The sequence below is a fragment of the Panthera tigris genome, chromosome C1 (assembly GCF_018350195.1).
Source record: "Panthera tigris isolate Pti1 chromosome C1, P.tigris_Pti1_mat1.1, whole genome shotgun sequence".
NCBI classification, from domain to species: domain Eukaryota; kingdom Metazoa; phylum Chordata; class Mammalia; order Carnivora; family Felidae; genus Panthera; species Panthera tigris.
Window position 1 is genome coordinate 169,191,431 of NC_056667.1, and position 20,696 is coordinate 169,212,126.

The window sequence follows — 20,696 nt, forward strand, 5'->3', positions numbered from 1 at the left end:
GGCCTTTGCCCCATACCTAATCTTACTTACCTCATCTTGTTTACCCAAACGTGGGTGTACATCCTATGGCTAACTCTTTATGCCTTGTTAACCCATCCATGCAAGCTCATGGAATTCCTAAGCTTATTCCCCAGTTTCACTTACTGAAGAATACGTAGGGGTACTGCTAGCTTAGATGAAATTTATCTCATCCAGCCAATATTTGCTCAACTGCATCGGATTCTTACTATCATACTATAATAGAATAAGGGAATTACAATCTTGGTGTAATTTCAATTGATTCTTACATTCATACATTTAAACTGTACATCTTTTTGTTCTTTAACAGGTATATATACTCTTTTTGTAGCCATGCTCTTCTTAACTTGGACATGGGAAATAAATGTCCTCTACTTCTAAAACTCAATTAAAATTCAGTTATCGGGGCGCCTGGGTGGCTCAGTCGGTCAAGCGGCCGACTTCGGGTCAGGTCATGATCTCACGGTCAGTGAGTTCGAGCCCCGCGTTGGGCTCTGTGCTGACAGCTCAGAGCCTGGAGCCTGTTTCAGATTCTATGTCTCCCTCTCTCTGACCCTCCCCTGTTCATGCTCTGTCTCTCCCTGTCTCAAAAATAAATAAAACGTTAAAAAAAATTAAAAAAAAAAAAAGAAGTAAAATTCAGTTATCAAAGTAGTTGCGCCCTAACATTAATTACTATGCACTATTAGTATATTTTAATAGCCATATCACTATACTCAAGACTGAACGGGGAGCTGTTTTCAACCCTAACTATATGTACTAAAAATGTTTAGATATGCAAATAAGTGTTCAACTAGTATTTTAAAGTAAAAGCTTTTGAAAGTAACAAAAAGGGGGAGCCTGGGTGGCTCAGTCAGTTAAACATCTGACTCTTAATTTTCTCAGGTCATGATCTCACATCAAGCCCCGCGCTGGGCTCTGCGCTGCCGGTGCACAGACTGCTTGGGATTCTCTCTCTCTCCTCCCCCCACTTTCCTCTCTCTCTCAAAATAAACATTAAAAAAAAAAAATGAGAATGAAAGTGAGTAAAGAAATAAAAGTAACCAATTAACAGAGATTCTACCTCCTTAATAAACAAGGATATGCAAATTAAAGCAAGAGGTGTGTTTCACCTTTTGAAGAGGCAAAGGTGTGTTGGCAATAATAGAGAAAAATATATTCCCACAATTGCAGGAGTAAAACTGATACAGTCGTGCTAGAAGGAAATCTAATTATGTGTCAAAGTTTAAAATGTGTACATGCTTCCACCAAGCAATCTTGTGAGAAATTATCCTAAGGAGACAAGTTGACCAAGATATAGATACAAGATATTTATAATGAAAAACAAGAAGTTGCCTAAATGTTCATCCAAGTGAAATTATTAAATTAGTCACAGCATATGTGGAGGCATTAAAAAAAAAAAGCAAAGAACTTTTCAACTATTGAGTGAAATAAGCAGAATATAGGGCTAGCATACATGGTACCATCGCAGGATTGTACAAAAAACAACAAAAACGGTATGTTGTGGTTTAAGTTTAGAGTAAGAAAAGTTAAGACAAAAAAAAGTTAAACAAAATATCAGAAATAATACTGTCAATTTACTTTTACCTTAAATTTTCCAAGTTACCTTTGTCTTTTTTTTTTTTTTTTTGATAGACTATTAAGAATAATCAGACACTAGTCAGTCAGTCAGTCAGTCAGTCAGTCAGTCAGTCAGTTTGGGTATATGAGGAAAAAAACTCAGGCAAGAAAAACTTCACAAGACTATGAAGGAGTGCTATTTTCTTGGCCTGAACAGGGGTAAATAATGGCATATGTACGTGCGCCCTACCTCATTTTAACCCTAAGTGCACATATTCAAATGCCTACTTTCCCTCTCAGGATATCGATTACCAACAAGTTACCACCACTCTAGGATACTAATATTTCAAAATAAACAACATTTAGTCTTAATTTTAACTGCTCGCTGCATCATCAGCCTATTTCAAGTCTAAAAGTATTCTATTAAAAAATCCTCACTGAACCACTGAAAATTTTCAACAGTGACAACTATTCTCTGCTTTAAATATAAACTGGAAATATCATCCACAAAATAGCAATATGATAATCTTGTGGCACCTCAATGTCATTCTACTCTCTGTATCTGAACAAAGAAGAACGTTCTATAACTGAGTTCATGGTGGCTTTCTTTCCTCTTCACATGTTACCAGTGTATACTATAAGAAGTTGTGAGGGGCGCCTGGGTGGCTCAGTCGGTTAAGCGGCCGACTTTGGCTCAGGTCACCATCTCGCGGTCCGTGAGTTCGAGCCCCGCGTCGGGCGCTGTGCTGACAGCTCAGAGTCTGGAGCCTGTTTCGGGTTCTGTGTCTCCCTCTCTCTGACCCTCCCCCAGTCATGCTCTGTCTCTCTCTGTCTCAAAAATAAATAAACGTTTAAAAAAAAAAAAAGTTGTGAAAAAAGCTCTATTTGATATCCAGATAGGAAGCTGCTGAGAAACAGGTTAGTTTTTAAACAAAATGAGCTCCTCTGCCCTCCATGCCAACCACTAAGCAGGTCTTTCCCATTTATTCATGATTGATGTAGTAGTTCTCAGCAACATGTGCGCTAGTTCCATTATCATTCTATTCCCATTCTTTCATGTAACTGTCCATTTGGTCACATAAACAATTAGTAATGTGATGGCACAAATTTCCTTTTAGTTCTTAATTTTTAAAAAATGTTATGTGATTTTATTTTCCAATTTTGTTTAAAATTGTTTTCCTGTGGAGTGTTTTTTCAAAATATTTAAGCAAAGTTTGTGACAGCTGACCTGGCATCAAATGCTATACTTAGACATTCCTAAAGTTTATTTTAAACTAAGTTGAAACTAAAACTCTCATATTATTGAATACATTTCTAGAGATACATAATTAAGGAAATAATTCAAAATGGGATACAGTCTAGTGTTTATTTTATGTTATGGCAGGTACACTTGAATTTCAAAAATTTAAAACATATAAAAAGTGGTTAGGGACTAACATTTGTATCAACAATTGATAAATGTCTAAGATTGTTTATTATACAGCAGGGTACAATGGTAGTGCTAATGCCAGTAGGGCACCATGGAAGTTAGTCTAAAAATTATCACCAGGCTTTATACAAGCAACAACATATGCTGCTGTTTTAGAATTTCCGGACATAGTCTGCTTCTAATGCTAAGCAGTCCTTTAACGTTTTTAATGTTATATAGTGTTACAGTATTTAGTTTGGCAAATGTTTCAAAATAAAGTAGAAATGTATTCATAACATCACAGAAATGCACATCCAGTTTTGTTTTCAATAAGAACCATAGGTACAGATCAGAACTCTTCCCTATATGAAATAATTTACACACAGATGAATGCTATAATATCACTATCTAAAATAATCACTAAATACAATTCTTTTTCAGAAATAAACAAGCAAAGGGTTTTTTCATTTTCAAATATCAAAAACATAGAGATAATGTATGCTTTCCAAACAATGATCTTCTAAAATTATAGGAATAATTTTAGTGAATTCAGTGAAGGTAAAAGCTAAATCAACCAAGTGTACTGTAGTACAACCATATTAAATGAAACCAATGATCAGAAAATACAATCGTAGGAAAGAAATTTATAATCCACAAAACTGCTTTTCAGGCCTCAAGGTAAAACAGTTCCACAGTTTACAGGTAAAACCAAAGCAACAAAAATGCGTGCTTGTCTTCAATAAGTAGATATTTTATGCGGAAGATGTAACACTTTGCTTGTAGACAGCGTGGTATGCATTTCTCAGCAAGACATAAGGAAAACAAGATTCCAAAAGATCCATTGTCAGGAATGGGGATTCCTGCACAATCTGAAAAGTTGCAAAAATTCATCAAAGAATTAAAGTTATTTATAATGGGAACATTTACTCATAGCCAGTAAATCATAATTTCTATAGTGTTCTTATTAGAAATTGATAGAAAATTATTTTCCTTTTACTTTAAAACCTGAAATATAAATGTGTCACAATGTTTTGCTAGCAAAATGTCTAAAATCACCACTTTTCAATGAAGTCTATTAATCAACAGGAATATATTGAGCACGTTCACATTTGCCCTCAACAGTACACTAGACATGCAAGACAATACAAACATATTCAAAATATGGTCCATATCATCAAGTCCCACTGGGTTCCCAAGACTAAGTAAAAAAGCCAAATAAACATAAGACCAGCTGTAATGAAGTGGAAAGCCAGGAGTTCAAAAGGGATGAAAGATTAATGTGGGCCAGAGTAATGAGGAAAGTCTACCTAGACAAAGAGTATAGTATAGCTATGGGGTATGCTAAATCATAAGACAGATACAGATCTCTGCAGGAAAAGGAAACTATTTCAAGTGAGGGAAGAGTCACATGGTAGAAACAAGCATAGCTGGTTTGGATGGTGAAGAGACAGCACTGACTAGGCATAGAGAATCCAAGAATGCAAATCTTTTATTTTGTTGTCTTCTGATATGGTTGCCATTTGGTAAAATACAAGTGATGTCAGTCTTTCCAGCAATATTTAGAAAGAGTGAACTGAACAGAAGGGATCAAAAAGGTACTTCAGCTCTTACTGATATTTAATTACTAAATCCCAAGAAAAGACTATCAGGAATAACAGAAACTTTGTTGTTGTTAATAAAAAATAAAACGAGACTTACCATATCTAGCAGTAAATAAACAGATTCTCTATTTCTTGTTGTTGTTTTATCTGTCTCCTGGCCAATTTTCAGTAGACTGGAGGATGCAAGCTTAAAGTATACAGACATTTTAAGTAAGTTTTAATGTTCACAAGTTTCTTGTTTATTTTCAGTATGCTTCAACTTATAATACAGCTACATATAAGATAATGGGCAAAATTCTAAGGCAGTCCAAACATCAGCTTAGAAAAAAAGAAGATCATATTGCAGAGCTCTAGGAGAGATCTGTTAAGGGAAAAAATGTCAAATGGCTCCTTGATTTTAATGCCTGCCTTCACCTGGTCCTCCTTCCAGAAAAAATAAATAAATAAATAAAGAGAATTTATTCTGTTGTATCTGACAGTTGTCATTTTCCTCATAAAATGTCATGAGTTCTGCTATTAGATTATACATACCGCCAGAAATTCTTTCAGTCGGTCTTCAATGCTTCCTTTGTGAATTGTAAACAAAGCTGCAGCGATCTGGTTGATGGCTTTAGCCAAGCAATGTATGTTGTTGCAGTGCCCTGAGAAAGTGCAAATAGGGTTTGTGGTTTTTGCGAGACCCCAAAATTTCAAATAATACATAAAAGGCAAGTCTTTAATGAATGACTTCACAATCTACATAAATAGTGATTCAAAAGAGTTATTAAAAAGAGTTGGGACACAGCCTGCCTTGCTCTCCTTTCACTGTTATGAGGACTAGTGCTTTCAAAAATACTATAGCAAAAAAAAAGCAACAAATGATTATGCCTGCGTTGAACAGGCATATTTTCAAAAAAATCCCTAAAAGAAATTATACATTAGTTTTATATTCTCTCCGAAACCTAAAAAAGTTCTCAGCTGCTTTACATTTTGTCAATCTTCAAAACAATCTTAAGAGTTGGATGGATACTCCCTCACCATCCCCTGTCACACACAGTCAAGCACCCAAAGGTGCACACACACACATTTCATATATCAAGATATGGAAAGCTTAGAAAATCAACTACTCAAGGTTACAAAGCTACTTAAGTGGCTAGTAAGTTAACCTACATTCTATCATAAATGAACATTAATTACTTGAAGAGTATCTATTGTATCAAAACTCCTGACTTTTTCATTGTCAAAATAATTTTAAACCACTATTACCTTCTATAGCCGGGCTATACTGAGACATCACATTACTAGCCAGTGTCGGCAAAGAAACTGCCACAAAGACCATAAGGAGGCAGGCAATTTTATATTCTTCTTCTGGACTTATGTTTTCTAAGAGAGAAAATTAAAAATAAAACCAAGGTACTTCTTTAAAATTACTTGAGTTAATAATCAAACGAGATAAAGTAATTTTAATTTTTGTATAGAGTACATTACTGAGCTTCTACAGAACTAATCAGAACTGTTATAAGAAATATAGAACAGAAATAATATACATCATTGGTTATTATCACTACTCAAGCATATTTCGAGAACCTCTAACAAAAAGACAATTTTTTTAAAAATTGTAAGATTATAGGGTAAAAACTGTGATTAGGATAAGTGGAATCCTAAAATTTCTTAATTTTTATTTATTATTTTAGAGAGAGACAGAGAGAGCGCGCGCACGCACTAGCAGGAGACAGGGGTGTAGGGGAGGGGGAAGAATACCAAGCAGGTTCCACGCTCAGCGTGGAGCCCAACACAGGGCTGGATCCCACAACTCTGGGATCATGATTGAGCTGAAATCAAGAGGATGCTCAACTGACTGAGCCATCCAGACACCCCCTAAAATTTCTTAATTGTAAACTGGTAAGTAATTTTTTTTCAAATGTTTATTTTGAAAGAGAGAGAGACAGACAGACAGACAGACAGACAAGCAGGGGGAGAGGCAGAGACAGAATCCCAAGCATTCTCCACACTCAGCGTGGAGTCCAGAGCCGGATGCAGAGCCTGATCTCACAAGCATGAGATGATGACCTGAGCCAAAATCAAGAGTCAGACACTTAACCAACTGAGCAACGCAGGCACCCTGAAAACTGATGTTACTTTATTAAAAAATTGTTTATTGTTGTTTAGAAAATTTATTATATCATAAATACTCTGTAATGTCATTTAAAAAAATCCTTATTTTTTTCTAGAATTGATATAAAAGTGATTTGAAGTTTACTATTACTATTTAAAAGACATAAATGTGGAAAGTGGAGATTTCCAACCTCTCCATTTTAGAAGACAGAAGGAACCAGTCATAAATAAAAATAACTAGCACCGCCCTAAGTCTTTTAAGACCTAATCCTTTCTAAAACATTTATTGTAATGTGTACTAAAATTGCACGTTACCTAGGCACTTGAATCTGGTACCTGGGAAATTCTAGTTACCCTACTATTCATCCCACCACTTATACGTAAGAATTGAAAGAGCCAGAATGTGTTTTTAAAATTTAGTTATGGGAGCACCTGGCTTAGTCGGTTAAGCATCTGACTTCAGGTCATGATCTCACGGTTCATGGGTTGAGCCCCACATCAGGCTCTGTGCTGACAGCTCGGAGCCTGGAGCCTGCTTTGGATTCTGTGTCTCCCTCTCTTTGGTCCTCCCCCACTCACTCTCTCTCTCTCTCTCTCTCAAAAATAAACATTAAAAAAAACTTTTTTAAATTTAGTTATGAAAAATGTAACTGTGGCAAAATGAGTAATCGTGGCACTCATGTGACTATAAATTAACATATTGCATGAAGAATGAGACAAAAATCAATGTTAAATAAAAAAAGAACAGATGAACCCAGCCAAACATGCTAGGTGCAAGAGGACAGGGTTGGGCACTTAAGTATCAGAAACAGATAAAATGTTACTTACTTTGTAGAAAAATCTAGAAATATCTACAGAATTCTGGGTATTACATTTCAAAGAGCTGGACTTACAATCTTTTAAATGTTTAATACAATGTAACAATGTACAGACTCTATGGTAAATAGCTCTAGTTCAATGAAAATAGGACACCCTTTTCCAGTTATCAATTATGCTACCTACTGGGCCATCTCCATTAGTATACAAATGTTGCTAGTTTCTTTCCTGAAAAGAATTCTTCTCTTGATTTTTAAAAAAAAAATGTTTATTTTTGAGAGAGAGAGAGAATGCAAGCATGCATGCAAACGGAGTGGAGTTGGGGCAGAGAGAGAAGGAGACACAGAATTCCAAACAGCACAGAGACCGACGCAGGGCTCAAACTCATGAACCACAAAGATCATGACCTGAGCTGAAATTAAGAGTTGGACGCTTAACCAACTGAGCCACCCAGGTACTCCAGCCCTTCTCTTGATTTTATTCCTGCCTCTAACTACTGTAATTTCATTTCTTTGCTCCCTTTTACAGTAAAGTTCTTGATAGAGTTGTTTTATACTGATTATTTCTTATTCCTTTTTCCAATTCGCTTGAAAGCCCTAACAGCCTTTTGCTCCAAAAATTCCACTGCTCTTGGCAACATTACCTATTGCCCATATTAATTCTACATAGTTGATCATTTCCTCTCCACTTTGCTGGAAGCTACTCTTTCCTAGTTTTTCTTCTCCTTCATCCATCCTTCTTTCTCAGTTTCTTTGTTGGTAGTTCCTCCTCTTCTCCTGGAGTTCTTAAAGTTGCAACTGTCCCAGGGCTCAGACCCTGATCCTCCTCAACTAACTGATCTCAGTAATCTCATCTAGTCTTATGGTTTAAATATCAACCTGTATGAGGACTATGTCCCAAACACCAAAAATAAATAAATAAAAATAAAAATATAAATAAATAAATAAATAAATAAATAAATAAATAAATAATAAAATAAAATAAAATGCAAGTTTGACATTCAGCAGGCATTTGAGTAAATAAGTACCACATCTATATCTGTGTTGCCCTGATAATTTTAACTAAGACTAATATGTACTTACTAATGCATTTTACCTGATTTTTGTGAGGAGAGAGCTACCACCAAGGCAGGATCAATCTCACAAGGTAATCCAGCAGCTGATGATAACTCATATACATTCATTGCAACCTGATGAAATATGTAAGAATTACAGAGTAAGAAATCTCACTTTAGTAAGAAAAGATAATACTGTTTAAATTAGAGTCTACCTACAACAACACTAGATTTCAAAGCTTAGGTGACACAGGAACCACAGCACAACTAACCTATAATGAACAACTGTTATTAGTTCATGATGTACTGCTTGTTAGAACTTCCTGTTGTTAAGGCCAAAGAAAATTTGTATACTTTCTGTATAAAATGCCAACAAAATCAGCCTAACATTTTTTTTTTTTTGGAAGTATGGATATAATGTATCAAGTCAAAAGATAAATAAATGAACAAAAGCAAATCAAAATCACTGAACTTGTATTTACACTCATACTTATTTAATGAAAAACTGTGGTGGTTCAATGACTCATCATACCATAGCCATAAATATGGTAAATTACTTACCATAATAGAATTTTTTAAAAATTTATTTTGAGAGAGAGAGAGAGAGAGCGAGTGAGCAGGGGAGGGGCACAGAGAGGAGAGAGGGAATCCCAGGCAAGCTCTACACTGTCATTGTAGAGCCCGACACAGGGCTCAAACTCAAAACTGTGAGATCATTTACCTGAGCCGAAAATAAGTGTCAGATGCTTAACTGATCAATGCACCCAGGAGCCCCCATAATAGATTTTTTTTTTAAGTAAGCTCCATGCCCAACGTGGTCCTTGAACTCACGACCCAGAAATCAAGAGCTGCATGCTCTACCGACTGAGCCAGCCAGATGGCCCATCATAGATTTTTAAGGAGTAATGACTTAAAACCCCATAAAGGAATTTCTAATGACTAAAGTAATTCTTTTTGGTGTCACATATGGATTTCATGTATTTAGGAGATATGTGTGTGTATATATATATATATATATACGTATGTATATACGTATATATATATATGTATATATATATAACTACCTACATAATTGGTTACCTCTGATGGTGCTACAAAAAAATTCAGTATAAAATATAAATAGAAATTGCCATGGATTAAGTTCTAGGAAAACATTTTTTTTTTTTTGTGATCCACAAAAAAAATTACTCCACTCACTCTACACACAAAAAATAACTCAAAATAGATTATAAACTTAAACATAAGAGCTAAAACCACAAAATTCTTAGAAGTAATATAGGTATAAATTTTTCAACTGTGGGTTAGGCAATGGTTTCTTAGGGAACCAAAAGCAGAGGTAATCAAAGGAAAAAAAAAGACAAATTAGGCTTCATCAAAATTAAAAACTTTTGTGCTGCAGAAGATATTATTAAGAAAATGAAAAAAACAGCCCACAGAACAAGAGATTTGCAAAGCATGTATCTGTTACTGGACTTGTATCCAAACATATAATGAGTTTTGTATCTCAGAATTAAAAAGGCAAACAATCCAAGTGAAAAAATGAGCAAATGATATGAACAGATATTTTTCCAAAGAAGATACACAAACAGCCAATAAGTAGATGAAAAGATGTTCAACATCCATCATTTCAGGAAAATGTTTAGCAAAACAAGGAGACACCATTTCATACACACTAGCATGGTTATAATTAAGAAGACAGACAGCAACAAGTATTGACAAGGATACAGAGAAAGTGAAACTTTCATACACTGCTGCTGGGAATGAAAAATGGCAAACCACTTTGAAAACAATTTGGCAGTTTCTCAAAAGGTTAAACATAGAGTTTCCATATGACCTAGCAATTCAATTCCTGGCATATACTTAAGAGAAAGGGAAGCATATGTCCACACAAAAACCTGTATATGGATAGTCACAGAAGTATTATTTATAATAGCCAAAAAGTGAAAACAACATAAATGACCATCAACTGATGAAAGGATAAATAAAATGTTGTATATCCATATAATGGAATATTATTCAGCAATTAGAAATGAAGTATTGATACATGCTACATCAATAAACCTTGAAAGCATTATGCTAAGTAAAAGCCAGTACCAAAAGACTACATATTGTATGATTTATATGAAGTGTCAAGAATAGGCAAATTTACAAAAACAGAAGGTAGATTAGTGGTTGCCTAAGGCTGGGACTAGGAACAATTAGGGAATTACTGCTAATGGGCATAAGGTTTCTTTCTGGAATGCTCTAAATTGGCTGTGGTGATAGTTCCACAACTCTGTGACTATAAATAAAGCTATTAAAAATATTTATCAGTCAGTTAAGCATCTGACTTCGGCTCAGGTCATGATCTCGCAGTTTGTGAGCTTGAGCCCTGAGTCGGGCTCTGTGCTGACAGCTCGGAGCCTGGAGCCTGCTTCAGATTCTGTGTCTCCTTCTCTCTTTGCCACTCCCCCAGTTGTGCTCTGTCTCTATCAAAAATAAATAAATGTAAGAAAAAAAATGTTTTAAATATGTATCTGGAGGACTGGTGGTTGCCAGAAGGGAGGGGGACTGGGCAGATGGGTGAAGGGAAGTAAGAGGTACAAACTTTCAGATATAAAATAAGTCACATGAATGAAAAGTACAGCATAGGGAATATAGTCAATAATGTTATAGTAACTTTGTATGGTGACAGATGGTAGCTATACTTATCAAGGCAAGCACTTCATAATGGGTATAAATGTTGAATCATTTCATTGTACATCTGAAACTAATGTATTGTATGACAACTATACTTCAATTAAAAATAGATTGATTTAAAAAAATACATGTTTGTTTTTTTTTTTAAATATGAAGTTCTATTGAAAGTTTGCTAAAAACTAAACATAATTATGTTGGTGCTAAGAGAATTAGTTGCTCAGAATATTAATTAGTATTCTCATAATCCACACACCAGTGTATTCTCAAGGAAGGATTCTTTAATGTTTTAACTTTTTTTTCTACAGTTGTTTCCACTTAACAATTTTGAACTAATCATCATACATGGTTTTCAATTATAAAATCGTAGGACAATCACTGATCTCAAATGTTTATGCAAAGCACTGTGGGAGAAACAAAAATATAGAAAACACGGTCTTCAAAATGTTTACAACTTAGTATAAATTTAAAAGGAAAAACACAATTATAATGCAAGGCAGAACTTATTTAACTCTACAATGGATAAACAAAAAGTTGTCTGATAATAATAAGAAAAAAGAAATCCTTTATTGCCTGGGGATCAAGGAATGTTTCTTAGAAGATGGCAACTCAATCACGCCTTAAAAGATAAGCAGGATTTCAAAAGGCAGAAACAGAAAAGGGCAAGATTTGCAGGTAGAATAAATGAGAGGATGACACAGACAGATGTGAGCATGCACATTGGGAAGAACTAGTTACCTCACAGGATACATATATGAAGAGAGGGGCAGAGGAAGAAAGGGAAAGGGAAGAGCACAGGACAAGGATGGACAAGCGATGAAAGATAAGCCTCAGAAAGTGAGAGGCTTCAATCTGAGAAGACTTGAGTGTCATAAAAAGACTTTAGCGTAACTTTTTCAGCCACTGCATTTCAAAATATGAAACAGAAAATAATCTTTCCAAGACACATGAAAGTTTAGAAAACATATACATGAGGTCACTTACTGGATGTGTAACTACTGGTTAATTAATGCTGGGAGTAAATAAGTGAGTTGGATTTCATGATCAAAAAATTTTCAAAACAAAAATCATAAACTCACATGTGGTTACTAATCTTCTCTTATATTCATAAAAACAGGATATTAAAATTTTATTATACCCTATAATTGACATCCTTTTATAAGACTTTTTAAACATCAATTAAAAAAAACAGATTGAACTTTATTTAAAACAAAACAACTCCTATCTCAATGGCTTGTTTTTCTTATTCTGCTAATAATGACCATGTATAAAAAGCTATAAGCTTAAGGAAAAAAGACCAATACCAACCCACTTTACATTGCTATAGGTGACCAAGGAAGATGAACTTTGAAAATGCCCACACAGCATTTTAGTGCTGAGCTCTCAAAGATGTATTTTCAAAGGCCAGCATGCTAATTAATCACTCTAAAACAGAAACTTTACAATTGTTTTGAGTTTATTAAATTTTATTTCACATGTAACTCATATTTCATTTTAGACAAGTAGAAGTTTTATTACCTTCATATCAGTTTCTCTTGGAATGTGATCCTTGAAATCTTCAATTGAACTTACAAGAAAAGGAATGTGGTAAGATAAGACCTAGGCAGGACAACAAATAAAAATGTAGACTTATTTTTAAATGGCAAATCCTAAATTTATTAAATATTACCATTCAATTATTTCTAGTTTTCATAAAAATTATTTTACTTTTTCTATTTTCACATGATTTTCTAAAGTACTAAGACACGGAGAAATGAAATATGTTTGATGCCAAGCTGAGTAAAGCCAAAATGGAAAATGCTTTAATGAAGAGTGAAGTTGAAAATGTAGTAAAGTATCTAGGCAAACTATACCTCCCACCCCCAATTTCAATACCAAAATAAAAAATAAATTTAATAACCCTAATTTCTACATATTTGATTATATATAACTATGAAAACTGGAATTTTAAGTAACTTTTAATTTCTGGGAAATTAACAGGGATTATTTGACTGGATATGTACTTATAATGGTTTCTTACATCTCTAAGTGCTTCTTGTGCCAATGATCGGAAGGACAAAATTACACCAATTATTGTCATCCTCTTCAAGACACTGTCAACAGCTAAATTGGAAGAAAGGAGAGGAGAAGAACAGGAATTAGAGTCTTTCTTAACTTTGGAGAAAACTTTTAGTCATAAAATTCCCATGATAAAAGGCACAATAGCAATTTGATTAGAACAAGTGATTAAAGAGGCAAAGGTACTGAAAGCTGATATTAAAACTAAGGAAATTATAGTTTACTTCATATGGAGTACACACTATTCTTTAAAATGATTTAGATAGTTCACCAGAATCTTGAAATAATTACATAAGCAGCAACCCAGATAATCCTCTCAGAAATGGCAGAAGTAGGAGGGTGGAGAGAGAGACTCGGGGACAAAGAGGAAGTTGTCAGAGTGGACAGGAGTTAAATGCCCAGAGGTCCCAGAACATGGAGATGATAAATTCTTAAATTGTTGAGGTGTGGAGAGTCAAGAAACAAAAAATGACTACTGAGATCACAAGCAGTTTTGGTAAGACCAGGGTGCTAAAGACTATAAACAGATTTGATAATTTACATTTCGTTAGAAAGCATTATTCTGAAAATTATTATTATATATTCAGTATTAAAACTTAACAAACTCAAGGCAATTAGAACTGGAAGGATCAATACTTTCATATTTTAAAAAGCCAACAAACATTTACTGAATTATTCCTGATATATAAGGCATAATACTGTATAATAAGAACACAAATATAAACAGAATAATAATCTAGACATTAAGTAACAGTCTAAACGGACTGCCAAGAAAACTAAGAAAATATGATCCTATTTATGAGATAAAAGATATACAGTTGACCCTTGAACAACACAGGTTTGAACTGTGCAGATCCACTTACATGTGGATTTTTTTCCACAGGTAAATGAAGTACAGTACTATAAATTTATTTTCTCTTACGATTTTAATAACATTTTTTTCTCTTGCTTACTTTATTGTAAGAATACAGTATATAATACATATGCCATATAAAATATGTTAACTGTTTATCAGTCTTCTGGTCAACAGTAGGCTATTCATCGTTAAATTTGGGGGGGAGTCAAAATTTCTATGCAGATTTCTGACTACGGGGGGGGGGGTCAATGCCCTTAAACCCCATGTTGTTCAGAGTCAACAGTATATAATATATATATATATACACATACATATATATATATTACATATATATACATACATATATATATATACACACACACACATATATATATATATACACATATATTTGATAACATATTTCTAGAAAAACATATAGAAAACTGTTAACTATAGTTGCCTTTGAGGAGTAGGATTGCAGAGAACTGTTTTGACTTTCTACGTCCTATGTGGATTGTTTAAAACTTGACCATAGCATCTTTATTAAAACATACTAACAGCCATAACATAAGCCAAAATGTGATGAGAATTAAAACAGTAGTGTTAATAAAATGAGGTGAGGCACAAATATGTTATACAATCCACATGAGCAGGAACTAGTCTAATCAATCAGTATTTTTAATCTTTCTCTAACACTCAGTGGAGTGAAACTCAGACTAGAAGATGTTTAATGACATGGTTATTCAAGAAAGGAGACTAGGAAATTGTTACGATCCAGAAAAGGAGAGAAGATAAAGGGCGAAAGGAACTATTTAAGAAAATATCGCCCAAGATGGTCATAAAAGAACATTAAGAAGACAAAAGCATTCCACATCAGCAAACAACAAAAAAAGGGAATCCAGAAAAAGGAAAGGCAGAGAGTATATCAGAAAATAAGTAGTGTGGTATAATCATATATTTTCCAAGTGATGATACCCAGAACTTAATCAAATAATTTTGCCAAAACTATATCCCACAACCTCCCCTTGAACAATAATGACACATTAAAAGTTCTGAGGGGCGCCTGAGTGGCTCAGTTGGTTAAGCATCCGACTTTGGCTCAGTCATGATCTCACTGTTCGTGTGTTCAAGCCCTGCATCAGGCTCTGTGCTGAAAGCTCAGAGTCTGGAGCCTGCTTCAGATCTGTGTCTCCCTCTCTCTGCCCCTCCCCCTCACACTCTATCTCTCTCTCCCTCTCTCAAAAACAAACATTAAAAAAAATTTTTTTCAAGTTCTGAGAAACTTCATGTGTGTTTAACTTATTGTTAATGAATTATTTGCCATACCTTTTTAACCACTGGCACTTCCTCTTAGCCTCCATAATTTATTAATATCTTGCTATGCTTTGAATGTTTAAGTCTCTACAAAATTCATATATTAAAATCTTAAGCCCAAAAAGCTGATGGTATTAGGAGGTGTGGCCTTTTGAAGGTACTCAAGCCATGAGGGTGGAACTCTCAATAAATTGATTACTGCCTTCAGTAAGAGAGGCTTCAGAGAGAACCTTATCCCTTTCAGTTATGTGAAAATACAATGACAAGTCTGTGACGCTTAAGAGGAGCCTCACCCAACCATGCCAGCAGCATGAATTTGGACTTCCAGACTCCAGAACCGTAAGAAACAAATTTCTGTTGCATACAAACTACCCAATCTTTGATATTTTATTGTAGCGGCCCAAACAGGCTAAGGCATATCCCAAGACTAAGAGCAGAGGCTATGTGGATCTCAAGCCAGGCAAGAAAAAGCAGTGGGGAAAATAAGGTTTCTAGAAAGAATGTCTGGATAGGAGGTTGATCCAAATAATGGCTTTCTAATGCCATGCTAAGGAGTTTGAGACTATGCTCCAGCAAGGAAAGGTTAGTAGTTCAGGTTTGTTTGTTTGTTCGTTTGTTTGTTTGTTTGTTTTTTAATATAAAGAGTGATAGGAAAAGAAACCTTTAGAAATATGACTCTAAATGTGGAAGATGGGTTAGAAAGGGAAGACTGGACTCATTAGGAAGCCACAACTGTAGTTCACAAAATAATGACAGAGCCTTAAATGGGAACCATGGGAATAAAAGGAATAGATTCAGGCATCACATTTAAGAGGTGGAGTCTGAAGGAGTTAAAAGCTCAAATCTATGGCAGGTAACATAAAATAGTTAAGTAGAATGGGGAAAGAATAATGAGAGGAAGGAACTGGAGGAAAAAAAATTCTAAAGGGGGCAACTGCTTATTAGCTCCAGCCAATCACTGCCATGTGGGGAAATATGTCCTAGGGTTCAGGAAGGAAGCCAGAAGTTTGGATATTTATGCAAAAATCTTTCATTTTTAAAATAATGATCAAAGAGACTGTGTTTTGTTTTGTTTTGTTTTGTTTTAATTTAATGCAGGATAGAGCCAAGCAAATTCTATCCTTGGGCCAAACATGACCCACCAATTTGCAGACTCTAATCTGGAAGATACAGCTACTGGATGTGGAATGTGATGACAAGAAGAGTCAGAGAGCATACCCAAATTTCCCTGTGAGAATCACTGGCTGAATGGCATGGGAGGTAATAAAATGGCAATAAAAGTGTATCAGGCTTTCTCCCCACCCCCTTATACCTCCCATGAGGGCAATATCCTTCCTATTCCAGAGATGTTGCCAAGTACCTGTGGGTCATATAGCTGTAGATATCTAACCGTGTTTCTCAAACTTCAGTGTAATCACTTGTTGGGTCCCAGCAAATTGATTTAGTAGGTCTGGGGTGGAACCCCAACAATTTACATTCTTAACAAACTCCGGTCCATGGACCACACCCTTGTCAAACTAGCACTTGGCATTAAATGCCTGGAGCTCCAGAGAGAGAATCAAGGCTAGAGATGAATATTTAAAGAAACACTGATACATAAGACTGGATACATTTTCCCAATAGGACTGTAAAATGGTGGCTTGCAAAAGGTAAGAGACAAAAGTACTGGCAAATGAAGAAAATGAAGTTTCAATAAAAAGGAGAGCAAAACAGGTAATACTACAGAGAAATCAAGTAGAATAAGAAAAAGGACCAGATTTTGAAAATGGATAGTCACTAATGACCTGTTCCAGAAAGGTTTCAGGAAAGTAACCACATTATTATGTACAAGAGTAAACAGAAAATTTGGAAGACAAAAGAGCAAATTCAAGCTAGTAAAATTTAGCAACGTGAAGAATGGTAGGGATGAATAAGAGGCAAGCTTAAGAAAAAACAATAACAAGTGTTATTTTACAAGCAGTATCTGGCTTCCAGGGGGCAGGAGGTTTTTCTGGGATCAGGGAAACTGCTTGCAATGATAAGTGTAGCAAAGTCAGAGTATGACGGCACAGAGGAGAATGCAATTAAAATCACTAAACTTTATAGTCCAGAATGGATAAGGAAGTAAAACCAGGAAGTGGCTGATTAGAAAATAGAGAGAGGTCAAAGTTTCAATAAGCCAGGACAAAAAATTTAATAGGGGCAAAGGAGTGAGGAGTGGGAAAGCCATAAGACAGGACTATGATCTGAGAGTAGAGTTTCAAATTCAAGATTTTACCAGTACAGCAATTTCAGGTGATAAAAACATTCAAAGTACTGCTAAAGTAAAGGTCTTTGGAGGCAACTTGTAGGTTTGCAGATGGTGGCAAAGTCAGGGCAAAATTAGAAAATATAAGATTTATAATAAGAAAGTCAATAAAGTGATTAACCTAGCCCCATGAGACACACTGTGAGAAAACAGAGAGACATTATTAAATTTGCTCAAGTCACATAGCTAGACAGTCCTAAAACTGAAGATTAATTCCAGATTACCTCCCAATTCAAATTTACTTTTAATAAATTATACTGCTTTTTAAAGGTATTAAAAGAATGTGGTTGTCAGCTATGAAAGTCAAACTGCTACAAAAGTACATCAACTTCTGGATACAGGGTAAAGGAAGCACAAAGATAGGGATCTAAGACAAAAGAATTTTGGAAAATAGTTCAACTGAAAGAAGAGCTTTCTCTACTCCACTAAATAAGCCATTCGCAAGAAGATCTTTTCTTTTTTCAAATCCTCAAAAAGATTTAATAAATTCTATTTAAAGGCAAATTTGACATACATGGGTCATTAAGACTCAGCAATTTAGATTTTGGCCAATTCCATTAAGTCATGAATCACCACTACCATATACAAAAATTCAAGTAAATAAAATCTACATAAAGGATTATGAATTTTACTTTGAAAATCTGCAAACTGTTTGCAGTTTTAACAAATTTCATTTTGTTTTGTTTCGATTCTACAAACAAGAGAGTTAAAGTTAACAGTAAACAGGCACTGAACATTGGAGTGGATTAAATGCTTCTAACCAGATGATATTGTCAAAACATTATTTACTAGTAAAAAGTTAAGTAGTTAGGCTGGTTGGGCGATCTACTATTAAAAAACGGGAGAAACACGCAATAAATAATTAAGAATAAAGAAAACAAGACTAGAAAATGTAAGTACATAGTAAAACAATGAACATAAAAGATCAGGTAGAGATTTAAAAATAATTTCCTACTAAATATTTATTCACACTCTACCTCCCTCTAATACTACCAACTCAGTACTTTCATTTTTAGCTTTTTAATTTCATTTTTTAAGTACCATACAGTAAACCTGACCTTCTTTCCTTCTTTTGGTATATAGCTCTAGGAAAAAAAATTTAATGTATAGATTTGTGTAACCACCTCGCCACTGTGGTAACAGTTTCATCACCCCAAAAAACTTCCTTGTTTGCTTTTCCCAGTTCTGGCAACAACTGACCTGCTCTACAAGGCAACATATCATATAGTTTAATTTTATACTAATTTTTATTAAATAAGCTTGCATTTTTTTAAGCATTTCTGAAGACAGCCTAATAAAGTAATTCTCTAAATCATTTTACACTCTTATAAAGTTTTATATAGCTGCCTAACATTCAAAAGAAGATTATCAGGGGGTGCCTGGGTAGCTCAGTTGGTTAAGTGTCCGACTTTGGCTCAGGTCGTGATCTCGCAGTGTTCTGAGGCTGAGCCCTGCATCAGGCTCTGTGCTAATAATAAGCTCAGAGCCTGGAGCCTGCTTTGGATTCTGTCTCTCTCTCTCTCTCTCTCTCTCTCTCTCTCTCTCTCTCTGCCCCTACCCCACTCATACTCTGTCTCTCTCTCAAAAATAAAAATTAAAAAATTAAATAAAATAAATTAAATTAATAAATAAAATTAAAGAAGATTATTGGGGCACTTGGGTGACTCAATCAGTTGAACATCGGAATTCAGCTCTGAGCCCTGTGTTGGACTCTTATGCTGACAGCTCAGAGCCTGGAGCCTGCTTTGGATTCTGTGTGTCTCTCTCTCTGCCCCTCCCCTGCTTGTCTGTGCTCTCTCTCTCTCAAAAACAAACATTTTTAAAAAGTTTAAAAAGTAAATAAAATTATCAAAGGAGAAATATTATGTAAAATACATGCGTGGCTTTAATTTTCCTCAGGACGATTTTTTATTTGGGAGAATAAACTCTGGTTTTCTCAAATACAAAGAATATTTTATTTGGTATTTGATTAATTTTCTACTGTTGGAATGGCCTTTATTTTTTCAAGCTTATTTATTTATTTTGAGAGAAAGCGAGCAAGCAGGGAGGGGCAGAGAGAGAGGGAGGGAAAGACAGAGAATCCCAAGCAGGCTCTGCACTGTCAGCACAGAGCCGGATACAGGGTTCAAAGTCACAAACCATGAGATTATGACCTGAGCTGAGAACAAGAGTTGAACATTTAATTGACAGAGCCAACCCAGGCACCCCGGAAAGGCTTTTAAATGAATCATAAAGTATGACTTTAGAATAATTTTTAATTATAAGTTCAAGTACAAAGCAAATAAAAATAAATTCAAGTGGATCTAAAAGTTACCTGTCTAAATATACTTTAATATATATTTAAGATTCACTGTTGTTTCACAACATACGTCCCACAAAAAATCAATGTCAAGAAGACATTAAAAACAAATTTTTTTTCAGTTGTAGGGCTCAGGTTTTCATGCAATGAATACTAGTTAGCAATAAAAAGAAACAGATTACTGATTCACTTAACAGAGCTGGGTAAATCTCAAAAACATATTGAATGAAAAAAGGCAGACACAACAGTATATGCAGTGTGATTCCATTTATATGGAGTTCTAGAACAGGCAAATTTAATCTATAGTGATAGAAATCAAATTAGTTTTTGTCTGGGTTTGGGGATGGTGAGAAACTGACTACAAAGGGAGAGGGAACTTTCTGAGGTGATGGAAGTGCTCTGTGTCTTGACTGTGGTAAAGGTTACTTAGATGTATACATTTGTCAAAATCCATCAAACTGCTCATTTACATGCACAGATTTCATTGTATGTAAACTACACCACAATAAAGTTGATTTTTAGAAAGTTAACTCAAAAGTTAATTCTCCTTTAGTCTAAATTAACATAGACTTACTTTGTATTAAATGAGTTTATAACTAATCGATAATATTCGCTAAATATTTGATCATGGGACTAAGAGTATGGTAAAAAAAAAAAACCAAAAAACCAACTGTGA

At 34.8% G+C, this 20,696-nt stretch overlaps 1 protein-coding gene across 1 annotated transcript in view; it reads right to left on the reverse strand.

Annotated features, from left to right (window-relative positions):
• Positions 1-3,008: 3,008 nt before the first annotated feature.
• Positions 3,009-20,696, reverse strand: part of NCKAP1 (NCK associated protein 1) — a 108,637-nt gene continuing 90,949 nt past the window's right edge. Inside the window, exons 25-31 of the mRNA XM_042994862.1 lie at positions 13,248-13,330; positions 12,746-12,826; positions 8,593-8,686; positions 5,833-5,949; positions 5,119-5,228; positions 4,685-4,774; positions 3,009-3,855 (exon numbers count right to left, since the gene is read on the reverse strand). Of these exons, the coding sequence (XP_042850796.1) occupies positions 3,739-3,855; positions 4,685-4,774; positions 5,119-5,228; positions 5,833-5,949; positions 8,593-8,686; positions 12,746-12,826; positions 13,248-13,330 (692 nt within the window). The 3' untranslated portion in view covers positions 3,009-3,738. The remainder of the gene's footprint in view (positions 3,856-4,684; positions 4,775-5,118; positions 5,229-5,832; positions 5,950-8,592; positions 8,687-12,745; positions 12,827-13,247; positions 13,331-20,696) is intronic.